This window comes from Pelodiscus sinensis, chromosome 3, assembly GCF_049634645.1.
Source record: "Pelodiscus sinensis isolate JC-2024 chromosome 3, ASM4963464v1, whole genome shotgun sequence".
Taxonomy (NCBI): domain Eukaryota; kingdom Metazoa; phylum Chordata; order Testudines; family Trionychidae; genus Pelodiscus; species Pelodiscus sinensis.
This window is the reverse complement of record NC_134713.1, coordinates 70,342,177-70,359,499: the sequence shown is the minus strand read 5'-3', so window position 1 is coordinate 70,359,499 and position 17,323 is coordinate 70,342,177. Positions and strand designations below refer to the sequence as shown.

At 41.5% G+C, this 17,323-nt stretch overlaps 1 protein-coding gene across 2 annotated transcripts; it reads left to right on the top strand.

Moving 5' to 3' along the window:
- The first annotated feature begins 2,338 nt into the window (after nt 1-2,338).
- COQ3 (coenzyme Q3, methyltransferase) lies at nt 2,339-17,285 on the top strand. 2 transcript variants are annotated; one of them, XM_075923922.1, is made up of 7 exons: nt 2,339-2,361; nt 9,476-9,599; nt 10,046-10,198; nt 10,394-10,493; nt 12,441-12,683; nt 14,760-14,919; nt 16,043-17,285. In XM_075923922.1, exons 2-7 carry the CDS (start codon nt 9,541-9,543, stop codon nt 16,267-16,269), a joined length of 942 nt encoding a protein of 313 aa, XP_075780037.1. In that variant the 5' UTR covers nt 2,339-2,361; nt 9,476-9,540; the 3' UTR covers nt 16,270-17,285. The 2 variants fall into 2 exon arrangements, with proteins under 2 accessions (XP_075780037.1, XP_075780036.1); XM_075923921.1 differs by lacking the exon at nt 2,339-2,361 and adding an exon at nt 3,205-3,359.
- The last annotated feature ends 38 nt before the right edge of the window (nt 17,286-17,323 follow it).

The window sequence follows — 17,323 nt, the reverse complement described above, 5'->3', positions numbered from 1 at the left end:
AAGATTGTCAGTGTTCTTCTGCAAATACGACAACTCTCCCATTCGGGAAAAAGCTCTCTTGCGGAAATGCTTTTGCGCAAGAGGGCCAGTGTAGGCAGCTGAGAACCATTTTGCGCAAAAAAGCCCCAGTGGCGAAAATGGCGATTGGGGCTTTTTGTGCAAAACCGCGTCTAGATTGGCACAGATGCTTTTCTGCAAAAAGTGCTTTTGCGCAAAAGCGTCCATGCCAATCTAGACGCTCTTTTCCACCAATGCTTTAACGGAAAAAGCATTCTCCTACCCCCAGCTATATCCTTTCTTACTTCGTTTTCCTCCCTCTCAGTGTTAAAATCTGGCGTAGAGATTACCTGAACATCTCCCAACCGTCTCCCCCAAATTCCTAGTTTAAAGCTCTCTTAATCAGTTGAGCCAGCCTCCATCCTAGAAGTCTATTTCCCTCCCTACTTAGGTGAAGTCCATCCCTAGAGAACAGTCCTCTGTCCGTAAATGCCTCCCAGTGACCATACATCCCAAAGCCCTCCTTATAGCACCACTGCCTAAGCCATCTATTGATCATCATAATCCTGTCACATCTTAGTTGCCCTTCTCTAGGAACAGGCAGAATCCCACTAAAAATCACCTGAGCCTCAATTTCCTTGAGCATCCTCTCCAGCCTAGCATAGTCTCCCTTAATTCGTTCCAGCGAGAAACTAGCCGTATCATTTGTTCCTACATGAAGAATGATCAATGGATTTCTTCCTGCTCCCTTAATAATCTTCTTCAACCTCAGTTCCACATCTTGTATCTTAGCACCTGGCAGACAGCACACCCTTCTATTATCTGGATCAGCTCTGGTTACAGGCCTATCTATTCTTCTCAATAAGGAATCCCCAATAACATAGACCTGCCTTTTCCTAGTGACAGTGCAATTCTCTGGTCTCTCTCTAGCTTCCTCTGGCTGCAAGTCCTTGCTATTCCTGTTTTCCCTTGTAATCCTCTTTAACCCATCCTGTATCCTCCTAATGCTCATTATTGGTGTTGTCTCCATTAAGTCTTCCCTTTTATCTATGGGACTAGCCGCTCTTCTCTTCTTCCTTACCCTTCCATCTTATCTACCTCCTGTACCCCTTCTTCATTCTCCAGCTCCACATTCCTGTTCTTGAGCTCTATTTTTCCTTTACTGACCTATCTTTTCCTCTGCCTGGTTCTCTGAGTCACATGCTTCCACTGTCCATTTTCTTCGCCCAGCAGTCCCCCCTCTGACGCCCTTGATCCTGCTTCCATCTGCATATCTAAGCTTTCCCCTTCAGCCACGTCACGCCTTTGCCCCATCATCTGCTCAAACCCCCTTCTAAACTCGACCAGAGTTTCCACCTGCATCTCCAGTCCTCAGATCTTTTCTTCCATCAGCTCTATCAGGCAGCACTGATGCAAACAAAACTCCTTTCAGGTACCCCCTCCAGAATCATGTACATACCGCAACTACCACATCCAATCATCCTCCTTGTGTTCTCTACTACTTGGGCTATGGCCACGGCCACTACTGCCTCTGTGTTTTATCTGTGTTTTATCTACTTTCTCACCAAAATCCTATTAGTCCGGTGAACACAAACAAACCAAAACATCCCCTCCACAGCAAAAACAAACCCCAAACAAGTCCCACAATCCAACTCCCTTTACAAACTCCCATTCAAACTCCCCTGTTTACCAGCCCGGCATATGTCCGTGAGCAGAATTCCTTTCAGGAATGCTGTTGATGCTGCCACTGCTCAGGTGGAGTGAGCCCTAGAAGGCATAGGCCAAAGGTATCCTGGAAAAACTCTAATCACACTTTCATGAAACACGCAATCTCTGCACGAGCAGACACGAACTCTGCACTAACCCATGCACTCCTTTCATCGGCACATAAAACCTAGCCGAAGCCCACTTTCCATCTTCTGCAGTGGGGAAAGGGCCTACTGTTGTGTAGTGGTGGAAGTCCCCTGGGCTGAAAAATAAAGTGAGGGTTAAAGGAAACACAGGAGCAGGGGTAAGCCAAATGGGGGCTAGTGCCTACCCTGTTGCAGGAGTTTGAGGGAGGGGGGGTGATGATAGGGGTAGTAAAACTGGGGCTGGAGCCTGTTGCCTTGTCACTTCTGTGGGGCGGGGTGGGGACTACTGGCTGTCTACTCCTCCAGCATTTGTGTCAACAGCAAGAGGCAGAACCCAACCCTTACTGGTGGCCCTGGGAGGACAGGCTGCTTCTCCCCCCCAACCAGCAGACTGTGGCTGCAAAAAGACACATATCAGGTGGCCTGCATTTGAAAAATGCACTTCTAAACTCACACTGAGGTTCAAGAAGAAACTCTTCATAGAGGAAAAAGCCAGTTCTGGAGGAATCCGGTAAGTACCCTCCTTTCCTGAAGTTGCTACCAGAGAAATGCTGTTATAATTTCATAGTCGTATTTATTGTGGAAGCTAAACTAATGGCATAGGTGCTGGAATTGGGGGTGCAGGAGGTGTGGCAGTGAACCTAGCCTGAAGCAGTTTCCATCAGATAACAGGATTTACAGTTTGGTTCAATGGCTCTCAACATCCCCATATGCATTGTTCCAGCTCCCCTGGTTAACTGGACAGAAAATATGCTGGTACCAATTATAACTAGGTTGAAACATATATAAATGTTTGCACAGATAAATTTTTAAACAAATTTTAAATAAACTGGTGCAAATCCTGTGTGTAGAAGGTCCCTGAGAGCAAGGATAGAGGGAAGTGGAGATACCCGGTTAGGGATGTAAGCTACTGGTCCCTTCCCCTCACCCTTTCTGATTCTATCAGAGAGAGGTAGTAAAAGGGGCACAGGAGCCCCTGCTGTGGGGAGCCAGCACCATCTCTGTGGGGATCAGGAGAAGCAGAGGTGTAGTAGGACCAAGTGCAAGCCACGATTCAGCTGATTCCCTGCTTTTAAATGTACTAAAAGCTGCAGCGTGGTTAGCGCCTAGGATCCAGTGCGAATCCTGCTGTGGCTCTGCAGTCTCCTGCCCCTTATCAACTACTCAGGTAGAATGGAAACTCCATGGACTAGCTGATTACACACCCTTTCCCATCCCTGCGCTGGGAGGACCCTATTGTCCTATAAGGGCAAATTTGTACCATGAAACCACACGATGGCCCGAACCAGCAACCGGGTCAACGAGGAGGAACCGCGTCGCCCCCTTTCGCTGGCCGGAAGAACTGCAGGGGGAGGGAGGCGGGGAGCGAGCTCTTCCGCAGCGCTGGGCCCAGCCCGGAACTGCTCGGCGGCGGCGGCGGGAGCCGGGCGATGTGGGGCTGCGGCGGGCTGGGCCGGCCGGGCCGGGCTCTGGTGGCCCCGCTCGGGAGGACGCTGGGGGCAGCGGCCAGTGAGTAGCCTCCGTGCGCGGCCGGGGCTGGGCCGGGCGGCACCAACTGGTGTTTCCTGCGGGGCCTGCTCGCGGCCGGCCGGGCTCCGTGTCCCGCGCCGCCAGCCCTGCGGCTGAGCGGGGACCCAGCGCGGGGCCCTCGCCACAGGGGCGGGCGGGAGAGCGCTACATCGCCCCGAACGGCGCTTTAACCTCCGCGCGGAGCTGAGCAGAGCCCAGCGGGAAACTGAGGCACGCCGCGCCAGCAACACCATTCCCAAAATGTCTACAGTGTCCCACCATAGAACAGGACTGGCACTTTTCAGCGTCACGGGGAGGTTTCCCTGCGACTAAAAGACATCGCTGTAGATGTATATTGTTACGTGAAATAAGGGCACGCACCACCGTTAGCAGTAGTAAATATTCATACAATCTGAGCACAGAAGGACCCTAGTAGGGTTAATACATTAAACCGCCCAAATGATTTGCTTTGTATTAAGCTGGCAGCAAAAATTATAATAAAGCATTGCTAGAGTGATCTCACCAATACAAGTAATACTTACATTTGTAGTTTTATATATAGTGGTTTCTCCCCCCCCCCCCCCTTCTGTATGCAGTGTGTTGTAGTTATGTTAGTCTCCAGTTATTAGACAAACAACTTGAGTGAGGGAATATATTTTATCTGACCAACTTTTGTTGGTGAGAGAGACAAGCTTCTGAGTTTACACTAGGGATGTGAAAGATTAACTGGTATGCATCACCCTAGGTAGGTAATGCTTACCAGTTCCAGTTAACCAGTAGCTGGTCGACAGGGAGCAGCTCCAGCCCCACAAAAGCCCACTGCAGACAGGAGCTGCTCCAATTCCATAGAGGTGGAGGCAGGAGTGGGTGCTACCCCTCCACCAGTAGTAGTGTGGGAAGGGGTGGGCAGTAGCATGGCAGGAGCTGGTCTGCATTTTTAAAGAGGCCACAGTGCAGTGTGTAGGACTCTTCCCCCCCAGTCCGCCCCGGAGCAGGGTTGGGGCACAGGCTACTAGCCCTGCCCCAGGGACTGTAAAATAATCATGTAATTGCTGTGTGGTCACACAGTTATTCAGTTATTCAATATCTAACATCCCCTAGTACAGGCACCATCCAGAACTGCTTCAGCGTTCAATTTACTAGACCCACTAAATTGAATGCCAGAAAGTCGATATCCAGTGGGACAAGGGAAAATGTGCCCTGAGAGTAATTCGTCTTTGTTACCAGAAAAGAGCAGGTGCTTCCTAATATCCTTTCTGGTGAAGACTGCTATAAAGAAACATCCTAAGCTTCCTCAATTTTTCACTTTAATCCCTAGTGCTCCAGCAGGCTCTTTTATTGCTTTTTAGGCTTCCTGCTTCAAATATGCTTGTTTGTTTTTAACACCGTTAACTATTTGCTTTTCAGAATCCTTCTAGACAGCTCAGATTTTGCTCTAACTTTTTGGCTTCTGTAATTTAAACTCTTTATAGCTTCACAGTGTCAGATTGCTAAATTTGAAGGATTTCTGTTTGGCTCAAATATCTCCTTTGACCTTGCCATTTAGCTGTATTGGAGTACTCCTTGCTGGTCACCTTTTAATTCAAGTCTTTGGAGATTTTTTTTAGGAGAGTATATACCACTTCTATGTATTTTATTTTCTTACCTTTTAACTTACTGGTCTTTTTCTACTAATATAATTTTATTAAAATCTCCTTTTAAAAATATTAGTGTTCTGTTCTTCATTTTTCAGTATCCTTCCTATCCCCTTGGAAGTTGAATCTTGGTGCTTCTTAGAACAGCTAGCAAAAAACTCAAAAAGTAATAGTAAAATGTTTAAGTACTTCAGAAGCAGGAAGCCGGCTAAACAACCAGTGGGGCCCTTGGACGATCGAGATGCTAAAGGCGCATTCAAAGATGATAAAGTCATAGTGAAGAAGCCAAATGAATTCTTTGCTTCAGTCTTCATGGCTGAGGATATTGGGGAGATTCCCAAACGTGAGCCATTCTTTTTAGGTGACAAATTTGAGGAATTGTCCCAGGTTGAGCTGTCATTAGAGGAGGTTTTGGAACAAATCAATAAACTTAACAATAACAAGTCACTGGGACCAGATGGCATTCACCCAAGAGTTCTAAAAGAACTCAGATGGAAAATTGCGGAACTATTAATTGTGGTTTGTAACCTATCCTTTAAATCAGCTTCTGTACCTAATGATTGGAAGATAGCTAACATGACACCAATGTTTAAAAAGGCTCTAGAGGTGATCCTGGCAATTACAGACCTGTAAGTCTAATGTCAGTACTGGGCAAATTAGTTGAAACCATAGTAAAGAATAGAATTGTCAAACACATGGATAAATATCATTTGTTGGGGGAAAGTCAGTATGGTTTCTGTAAAGGGAATCCATGCCTTATTAATCTGCTAGAGTTCTTTGAGGAGATTAACAAACATGTGGACAATGGGGATCCAGTGGATATAGTATACTTAGATTCCAGAAAGCCTTTGGCAAGGTCCCTCACCAAAGACTTTTAAGTAAAGGCTCTTGTCTTGGGGTAAGAGGGAAGGTCCTTTCATGGACTGAGAACTGGTTAAAAGACAGGAAGCAAAGGGTAGGAATAAATTATCAGTTTTCTGGATGGAGAGAGGTAACTAGTGGGGTCCCTCAAGGGTCTGTCCTGGGACCCATCCTATTCAACTTATTTATAAATGGTCTAGAGAAAGGGGTAAACAGTGAGTGAGGTGGCAATATTTGCAGATGGTACCAAACTGCTCAAGATAGTTAAGACCAAAGCAGACCATGAAGAGCTTCAAAAAGATCTCATCAAATTAAGTGATTGGGCAACAAAATAGCAAATGAAATTTAATGTTGATAAATGTAAAGTAATGCACATTGAAAAAATAATCCCAACTATATACAATATGATGGGGACTAATTTGGCTACAATATTCAAGAGAAAGATCTGGAGTCATTGTGGATAGTTCTCTGAAAACATTTAGGGTATGTCTACACTACCACCTTAGTTCGAACTAGGGTGGTAATGTAGTCAACCGGAGTTGCAAATGAAGCCCGGGATTTGAATTTCCCGGGCTTCATTTGCATGTTGCCGGGGGCCGCCATTTTTAAATGTCCGCTAGTTGGGACTCCGTGCCGCGCGGCTACACGCGGCACGAACTAGGTAGTTCGGACTAGGCTTCCTATTCCGTTTCACGAGGAGTAACGGTAGTTCGGAATAGGAAGCCTAGTCCGAACTACCTAGTTCATGCCACGTGTATCCGCGTGGCACGGAGTCCGAACTAGCGGACATTTAAAAATGGCGGCGCCCGGCAAGATGCAAATGAAGCCTGGGAAATTCAAATCCCGGGCTTCATTTGCAACTCCGGTTGACTACATTACCACCCTAGTTCGAACTAGGGTGGTAGTGTAGACATACCCTTACTCAGTGTGCAACAGCAGTCAAAACAAATAGAATGTTAGGAGTAATTTAAAAAGGGATAGAGAATAAGACAGAAAATATCTTCTTGCTTCTGTATAAAACCATGGTACACCCACATCTTGAATACTGTGTACAGATGTTGTTGCCTCATCACAAAAAAAGATATATTGACATTGGAAAAGGTTCAGAAAAGGGCAACAAAAATTATTAGGGGTTTGGAACAGGTTCCATAGGAAGAGAGATTAAAAAGACAGACTTTTCAGCTTAGAAAAGAGGAGACTGAGGGGGAATATGATAGAGATTTATAAAATCAGGACTGGTGTGGCAAAAGTGAATAAAGAAAAGTTATTTACTCATTCCCACAATATAAGAAGTAGGGACCAGCAAATGAAATTAATAGGCAGCAAATTAAAAACAAACAAAAGGAAGTTTTTCTTCGCTCAGCATACAGTCAGCCTGTGGAACTTCTTGCCAGAGGATGTGGTGAAGGCTATAACTTTAACAGGATTCAAAAAAGAGCTAGATAGATTCATGAAGGTTAGGTCCATCAATGGCTATTGTCCAGGATGGGTAGGAATGGTATCCCTAGCCTCTGTTTCTCTGGAGGTTGGTGACGGGAGGAATCGTGAGGATTGCCTGTTGTGTTTTCTCCCTCTGGGAAATCTGGTATTGGCCACTGTCGGCAGACAGGATTTTGGACTAGATGGACCTTTGGTCTGACTCAGAATGGCCGTTCTTATGTTCCCTCTGTCTAAATGCAAATTACGCTATTTCTTTCCCTGGGGATTTTGTGTGGTTTCATTAGTTACTGATAAAGCTGAAATCCTTGGCTAAATAGCATGGTAGCCAAGTACAGTATGATGTTAAGAACCATAGTTTATAAACCTTTAAAAATTGTGTATGTTTTTATCATATTATCACAGATATCTCTTTGAAATGGATCTCTGCAGTTCTAAATAATACTCAGCAAATCAAAGAAACCTATGTTTATTAATAGGATCTACTCCAAAGCTTTTTTTTTTCCCCCAGAGGTTGATTTCTTTGATAGTGGGTATTTTCACAGATATTTTCTCTGAATGGAAATATCCTGGCCATTTCTTATAATGAATCAATAAGAGTATTTGTAGATGTACTTTAGATGGCATGCTGGGGATAGGAGGACAACAGATGGCCTTGTGGATTTTGAGCATGCCACCTCTAAATGTATGAGTCCTGTGTACTAGGCATCGTACATATACATTTAAAAAAGTTCCCTGCTCCAAAGTGTTTGCAAACCAAGGGCCCAGTTCACAAATGGTTAGCTTAACTATTGTGAAGTCCCATTGAAGTCAGTGAGGTTACTTGTGATAGCAAAGCTAAGCACGTATATAAGGGTTTGAAGTATTGGAGCTTCCATTGCAAAGATTGGTCAGTGCAAATTACATCTCTGTACAGCTACCAAAATGTGTTCATTGCTGCTGCATATGCATACTTGCACTAATGCTGTGCATGCTCATCAAGAGTCTCTGTGTCAATGTACTAGGTATTCCAGTGCCTTGCTGTCTGGCACAAATGCCGTTTGGGACATTTTTTCAGTAATTTGTGGGACAGTAGCAAATCATCCAGGGATTTATGGGAGCGAGGGGTCAAGTTCCCACTAAGGACGTTAAAGACTCGTCGACTACCTGATAAGCATTTGACTAATCAACTAGTTGATATCCCTCCCCCCGCCCCACTGCCTCTATGAAATAGAGGCAGCAAAGGGGGGTAGGGGTACTTCAAAGTGGCAGCATCTCACTATCAGGTAGTGTTAAGGGACAGGACAGAGGCGTTCCCAGCTGACCCCGGGCTCCATGACTGCCCCTTTGAAGCCCCAAGGCAGCATTTCAAAAGGACAGCTGCTGCACCCCTGATCCATGGATCAGCTGTGCAGCGGCTGCCCCTTTAAAATGCTGCCTCCGCATTTCAAAGCGGCAGCCGTGGATCCCCCAGCTTACCTTGGGCTCCATGGCTTTGAAATGCACAAGAGTTCCCGCTGCGGACTCTTGTGCATTTCAAAGCAGGCACACTGCGTGCAGCCTGGAGTCAGCGGGATTTCCCGCTGACCCGGGCTGTACCCGAGTTCTGCATTCCTCCTTTGAAATATACAAGAGCCCCTGTTGGGGCATTTGTATATTTCAAAGTAGGAATGCGGAAGTGCCAGTCAACTAGTCAGTTAACTGCATTTTAACATCGTTAGTTCCCTCCGTACTGCTTTCTACATCCCACAGTGCTATCCATATCTCATTATTTTTGCACTGTTTTTTCAAAATTCCCATAGCTCCTCAGAGTGCTTTCTGGTGTCCGCCATCTGTCTGACAGAAGCTTGGAGCCCACAGAACTTAGTTTGATTGTTGGATTGTATCATCTTTAGGGAAATTAGAAGTCAAGTAGTGACACATTTGCTTAGTTGTGTATTTGTTTGCATATTCTTTTAATACATTTATTTAAAAAAGACCCACTGGACTGGTTCCCCTCTAAACATTTTTGAGAGAACACAATGTATTTGGAGGGAAAAGGTAAATACATTGATTTGTTCCTGTATTCATATTTTAATTACTTGATTAAAATCCTATTACCATTGCATAAATTGTTTCAAACCAAGTTGATAAACAGATTTTTGATCTCTGGATGATCATAAAATTTATTATTCCCATTGCATTGTTTTTGTTATATATATGCAGGTGACCATTATGGTCAGACTTTTCAGAGAGGCCCTGGTGGTTTCAGAGAGAACTACCGCAAGAAAATGCATTTGACATCCAACAGTGCAAGGTTTATCTGTCTGACTGAAATGAAAAGCAGCACGTAAGTACAGTATATAATAGAATTATCCATGACATTATCCTTTACTTTAATAAAAGTGAGCTTAATGAAGTGTCCTGACAACTTGATGATAATCTGATAAAATCAGTTTTGATTTTTCAGATGAGTTTTTCAGATAACTTTTGCTCTTTTTATTGTTACAGTACAGAAATACTAAGTTAAAATCACCAACTTTATATACATTCAATAATTTATTTGAGGCTCTGAATTATTAGTAATACAGTGTGAAGTTAAATATCATTAACTAAGTTAAAGGGAGAGATTTTCTATTCTAAGCAGTGAGATAAAATGAATAAAAAGTGCTTTCTCTGGCTTTGTTCCTCCTCCCACTGAAGGAAAGATTTTTTTCCTCCTCTTTTTCTCCCAGTCACATGTTTTGCTGCCAGGTATCCATATCTATGACTTCATGTTTGGCTTTCATTGTGTAGGTCTACTACGAAGAGGCTGTTCAACACTTCACATACAACAGTGGATTCAAAAGAGATGAAAAAATTCCAGTTGTTGGCTCATACATGGTGGGATGAGCATGGAGTATATTCTGCCCTGCATTCTTTGAATGATATTAGAGTGCCATTTATTAGGTACAGTTTTGGACGTACTTTTGTTGTTCAATGTTATTTCCAAACAGCTGTTTTAAAATGGTATAGTGTAACTAGACAGAAAATGAAACATAACTTGTTGAATAATTATAGCTTAAAATTAACACAAATTTTAAAGAAATCTTTCAGTTAAACCATTATGTATTTTTGCACTTATGTATGTACACTTTATTTCAGAGATACTCTATTGAACATAAGTAGTGATCATCAGTTGGGAAGCCCTCTGTCTGGTGTAAAGATTCTAGATGTCGGCTGTGGTGGTGGATTGTTAAGTGAAGTAAGAAAAACAGTTTGTTATTCTTGTGTCTCTCTAGCTAAGGAATTTAGGAAGATTTTAAAAGGTGATCTGTTTATTTAATTCCTAAATCTCCAAGGAAGAGGAGCCTTTGGCCCTTTTCTGCAATATTGGTACACTGATAAATGCTTTTTTTGGAGTGCAGTAAATTCTACAAACCACATTCAGTATTTGGCTTTAAAAAAGTCCATGACATGTTTTTTTAAAAACAACTGTGCTCCATCAAGAAAAGAGAAACCTGTAGGAACAGATGCTAAAACCTTAAGATTAACCAACAATCAGATTATTCAAATGTCACAAACATCAAAATAGCATCAACCTTTCTAGGATTCCTTTTGAAAATCATTGCAAAATAACTTTTTCAGGAATGGGGGAGAGAAAGGGGAAAACTGGTAAAAATCACTTTTTATCATGACCACTTTTGTTAATGAAGTAATGTGTGTTCCATTATAATCTATTTTCACATGCTTGTGGTTTCTGAAACAGTCACCTTCTGGGCTTAAATTTTCCATATTGAGCAAAGTTTTCACCTCTGTCTTGTCCCTTACCAATACTTGATAGTCCTGGGGAGGTACAAAGGGGCCCTAAAAGCCTTTATCTGGCAGAAGGAGCATTCCTTTGGTGCTGGGGACATCTGTAAAGATGCTTCAAGAGGACCCTTTCAGAAGCCTTTGTAGGGTTGTATTGAGGATGAGAGTGTAACACACACATGCTGGTCCTAGACTGGTCCCCATGGTGTCTAAGTTACACTGGAGACCTCTCCAGCTCCCAGATCAGCCCAAGGTCAGGAGGGTACAAAGGTGGCTTTTGAAGCTTTTGCACTCAAAGATGTAGCATGAACACTCGCCTGATCTTGGATCTCTGCACAAAAGAGATTCACCTCCTTCCTACCATTTTTGGTAGCTAGAGGTAAATCTTTTTTAACCATGAAAGAGTGAACAATGTATATTTTGACCCTGTTGTAAAACAATTCCTACCTCACCTCTCTCCCATCTTCACCCCTTCCAGCTTATACAAGCCAACTACAGCAAAAGCTATTGAAATGGAAACTTGGTATGGTCTTAATCTGCAGTGAAGATTAGAACCTTTGATTTAAAAAAAATTAAAACAAATGGTTTCTATTTAAGAAAATGTTGACTGACTGAAAATTTTACATGAGCATTAGAAAATATTGCAGATATGTGCTTAAGAGTAGCTACACGGTGCATGTGTCTAGTTAAGTTTTCACTGGCTGGTTCAAAGTCAAACTCTGAAGGATGAATGATTATGGACAAGGAGCTTTCAAGGTTTTCTGGTAAATCCTGTGGGGCTTGTAACTTTCACAAGCTTTTAATTTAAGTTCTAATAACATTGTGGTTGTATTGCACAAAGTTTTCCAGTTTCAAGAGACATCAACATATGAGAGAGAACACACTGTCACTTTCCTAGTAAACATCTGTGTGTTCAGTTTTCAGCATTGACTAGTTATCGTAGATGCTTATGTCTATAGCAACCATAAAAAAGATGTGGATTCACCATTACCGATAGATTTAGAGAAAAGGAGTGACCATAAATGTAGATTAAACAACTAAAGGGAAAAAATGGGTATCTCTATGGTAGTTGCAGTGGAGAAAATCTGCACTCATGGTAAATTGAGAAAAGAACAATTATTTAAAAAACAGATGTAAAAGAAATACTCTCTTCTATTTTGAAGATGCTAGTTTTTGAAGAATAGAAAATATAAAAGGTGTGTTGTACTTTTTAATAAACTTTTTAAAATACTGCAGAATTAAAAGGCCGCCTTTCAAAGCTGTTTGTCTCACTGTTCTAATGATGCTTGCTGCAAGATTTTTCAGTAACTTTGACATTACATTCTATTAGTTTACATAGAGTTTTACACTTATGTAGATTGTTTTAATGAAGTGGATAAACTACATTGTATATCATTAGCCTCTAGGTAGACTGGGAGCTTCAGTTACTGGGATTGATCCTCTGGAGGACAATATTAAAATAGCAGAACAGCACAAATCATTTGATCCAGTCCTGGTCAAGGGAGTACAGTACAAATCCTGCTCACTGGAGGAAATTGCAGAAGAGGCTACAGAAACCTTTGATGTAATTATTGCTTCTGAAGTAGTGGAGCACATGGTAGACCTAGAAACATTTATCAAGTACTGCTATCAAATGTTAAAAGTAAGTGTTTAATTGTAGCAATGTTTGTTCCTTCTTTAATAAAGTTTTTATTTAAGAAATTAATCAGCACCCATCTGGATCTCAGAGGCTTTAGTGATATCATTACCTAATATTGCAGTAGTATCATGATTCCCAGTAGATCGTGTCCAAGGAACTACACAGTCAAAACCTAATGAAAAGTTCTTTTAGCCTGATTTTTCCACTGATGGATGACATTCTAACAGTTATGTGGATGTCTATAAATATGAATTAACTATGCACTGACATTGTCTGAAGTTAAACATTTGTCTCATGACCTCTTATTCCAACTCATCATTAAAAGTCAAATGTGTTCCTGGAGTGCTTTAAAGAACATCTTGTTTACATTTAGATATACTCAGAATTTGCCTTATTCTAATATTCTTGGTTCTGGCTAATAGAAGATGACAGAAGTGACAATGTCCAAACTGGAGCTCTTCTTTAATCCACTGCCTTGTCAAAGTACTCACACCAGGAACATAGTTTATCTAACAGGAACTATTACTCTCTTCTGTCTGATAGGAGCAGCAGAAATTATTCTTTTTCCACCAGTGCACAGGACCTCTAACTATTACTTTTTGTTCTTTGAAAGTGTTTACATTAGGATATATGGAGAAAAAAATAAAATTGTATCTAGAAGTATATTACGTGTGCAATAGCGTCTTATATTTTGCAGTTTATACTGCTGCACATTTTGAAGATGTGCTGGTAGTCATAGCAAAATTCCAGCATGAGGAATTAGTCTTCCTATCTAAATAACTGCTGTATTTTCAGTGGGATAAGTTAAGTCCTCATTTCTTGTCCAAAGCTGCTGTGTTGAGTAATGTTGTTACAGAAGTTAAACCACTGCTGTGTAGGGATGTTACATTTAGAGTAAAGAGCTAATAGAATAGTTGATGCAATTTACATTGACTTTTTGATTAGTTGATAAGACCGCCTCCACCTTTGAAGTGGAGCAACAGCCTTGGGGTGCCCGCTGGCTCCCCGTGGCATTTCAAAGTAGCAGTGCTGCATGGAGGCTGGGGTCAGCGGGGCACTGCTTGAGTCTCCTGCTGTCCGTGCTCCCCGTAGCGCTTTTGCCTTTGAAGTGTAGCAACAGCCCTGGGGTGCACATGGCATTTAAAAGCGGCAGAGCCCAGGATCCACGCGACACTGCTGGTTTGAAGCACCTCTTCTCCTTCCCTCCTTCCCCTCCCCGCCTCTTTCTGATAGAGGCAGAAAGGAGAGAGGAAGCGACTTGTCACTAGTGTGTTGACTAGTCATTCACATCCCTACTGCTGTGTTCTGCTTCAGAGGGAGCTGCATTTCAGTGGATAAAGTAGTCTTTTTGTACAGCCAGTACATTGTTTTAAGGTCTTTAAGGATGAACTATATGATAAGTTTATTAATGTGCTTATTTTTACAAGGGTATGGACTATATACTATTTGAAATAGGAAGTCGGCTAGTCATGACACAGCTCACTTAATGATACCCCATGCACTTCCATTAGCAAGTGCCCCTTTGATCCCATTGGCTGTAGGAGAAATATCCTTGGGCAGTTTTTGCTCTATGGATTTGTTGTGAACAGCCAATGTTAGGAATAAAAGTAGCCCAATTAATCTACTTGTATTTGAAATGGAGAAGAGTGTATATGTTTGTTTAATTTAAATTTTAAAAATAAGGATATTTTCTTTGTGTTTACTGTACACATTCTTAAACTTGTAATTCATCATCTGGTTGAGTATTATTTGCATGTAGTGTCAGTGATGAGCATAGATATTTCTGTTAAAGATTGTTCTTTTTAAATGATCCCAAACCACAAGGATGTTGACTGTTGCACTACTGGAAAGATTCGGTTTTCATAAAAGGAACATCACATCCTGATTTTTCTATCACCTACACTTGTCTTAAAACATTTATGTGTCACAGTGAAAGTAGCTTTAATGCCTACAACCCATGGCTTCTAAATGGACAAATTCTGTACTTGAAGTTCAAAAATGATTAATCTTGTACTTTTTCATTTGAAGATTGTTCATTAAATGTACTGTTATTTGTCTGTTGTTTTAATATTTTATTAGCCAGAAGGTTCGTTATTCATTACTACAATCAACAAAACACAGTTGTCCTACATCTTGGGGATTGTAGTTGCAGAGAGAATAATGGGCATTGTACCAGAAGGAACTCATGACTGGGAGAAGTTTATTTCACCTGAAGAGCTAGAATGCCTGTTAGAGTCAAGTAAGTGTCAAATAGAATGACTGGAGTGACTCAAGTTTTACTGGTTGCAATGGCAACTCTCAAGAGACTAGATAGCTAAGATGATTGGTAAACTTGGATTGAAGGGCTCTGAACTCCTGTTAGCAGCTCAGATTTGGCATCAGTGAAGCATGGCTAAAAATCACTACCACATACTGGCTGGTCAGCTGAGCGTGTAGAGTTGATTGTCTCAGTTCAACTTGAAGAGTAGAGAAATAACCAAAACATAACCACTGTTGAAGCTGGCCTTCTTTTTGGTAGCCAAAGCTTCAAGATGCAAATTCTTGGAATCCACTTGGAGACAATAGTGTTCCATTTCTAGGAATGAGTCTACTCAGTCAGAGTTGAGACACTTAATGTACCAATGTCCATAGGCTGCATGGTGTGAACTCAGGGCTTTTGCCTCCAGGACTGTCATTCTTAAACTTAATCTTTCACTAGCTTTACATTTATTCAGGCAGTTTTTAAATGAAATGTTTTAAGTTGAGAGCTGACCACAGACTTTGTAGTTAAACTTGAGAGAGTATTTTCATCCAGCCAAAATACTGGATCAAAGTATCATGGTGCAAAGCCATACCAAAGATATAATACAAAGTCATACCAATGATCCCAGTTTCATTGCTTTCCTAAAAGACTGATTTTAGAGGTAATCGGGTTTACCCTCAGCCACTTCTTATCTAAAGAAAGTTTTAAAGATCACAGAAAAAAACCCTTTCACTTCACATTTCCTGTAACTTGCTGTAAATAAGCTGTGAACTCAGTTTTTTAGCTTATATCCTATATAGATGATGCAGCATCACAAGTGATATTAAGTAGGAAGCATACAATTGCTCTTTATTTAAACTATTTTCTTGATCCATATTCCACCTCTTCTTATTTCATGTTTCCAGCATCTTTCGATAGATCTGTTCAAGTTTATCAGTTTTGAAGTGGATAACTTCAATCTGCAAAACTTGACCAACTACAGATGTGCTTCTCATGACTCAGTACTGTTGCTCTAAAGCTCAGTGGAAGAATGTATATTTAGAACTTGCTAATTTTAGAGCTGGATGTTTCATTGACTTAGAATGTCTGAGGATCACCATCTTTTCCCCTTCTTTTATAGATGGCTTTTTAGTCAAGACAGTGAATGGAATGTCATACAATCCCCTGTGGGGGTTGTGGAGTTGGACTGAAAACACTAGCATCAACTATGCGATGCATGCCATGAAATGTAGGGTACAAGAACAGTCAAGCTCAAAAGAGCCACCTTCAGAAACACATGAGGAGCAGCACACAGCTGAAGCTAGTGGAAATACAACTGTCGGAGGCATGGTAATAGGGAAGCAGTAGGAAGCTGAAGGAAGATTTCCATAAATAGTTGTAATAAAATTGTTTACAACACATCTGCTGTTCACATAAATGGTAGTTGAGATGTTTTGATTGACTGTGGGTAAAGCTATTACTTATTTTCTCAGGAATCATGCAGCATTCAGAGAATGCTTTCAGAGAGTTTGTTTATTATTATTATTATTATTATTATTTCAAACTTTCAGATTAGTCTGTCAGTATCTGTGAAGGGAATGTTACATATGGCTTTTATGGTCTTACTAAGAAAACACAGATTTCAGCACAACTCTGAAGACTAATGGTTTGATGCTGAATTCAATTTGGAATCACTTTTAAAAATTTAATACACTGTGTGTAAATAGAAGGGTTTAAACAAGTTTTAGATTAAACTACCCGAGTGCAGTGTTCAGAAACTTGTGTCTGTATTTACATATTTTTTTAAATGCTCCAACCTTCTGTCCCTCATTCTGTTCAGATACACCAACTACGGGAAAAGAAGGCCTCTGTGCCTTCTATGGTTGGTTACATTAATACTGCAGCCTGGTTCAACTGTGGCAACACCACACTTGAGAATCTGGTCCCTGAATACCAATGTCACACTCTCCCAAAATGGAACCTGTTATCTGGTCCTCCATGTTTAAATATAATCATCATAGTTGAAACATTCACTTTTCTAGCATAAAGCCAAAGTCATCAAGCCAGCAGTTAGGTTCTATGACAGATTGTAATCTAAATTCTGAGAGAGGCACAATCCTTCACTTAATCCACCGGCGTAATGGAGGATTACTTAGTAAAATTCTACTCTGCTCTGAAACATGAGTCTCTAACATCTGGCGTTGCAGGTGCTCATGATCATCTGTCCCCAGTTTTCCTTTTATCAGATGTCCTCAGCTTGCACATAAAGAGATGGGTTTGCTTAGTTTTCCTAACTGCCAGCCTTGCAGAGATAGCTTGGTGCTCTCTTTGTCATGAATCATCATCTGGGAAAGATTCAGCTGGTCAAATTATCCTTTCTGCTTGGTGTAATCCCTTTGCCTTCACTGGCCTTTCATTGGTG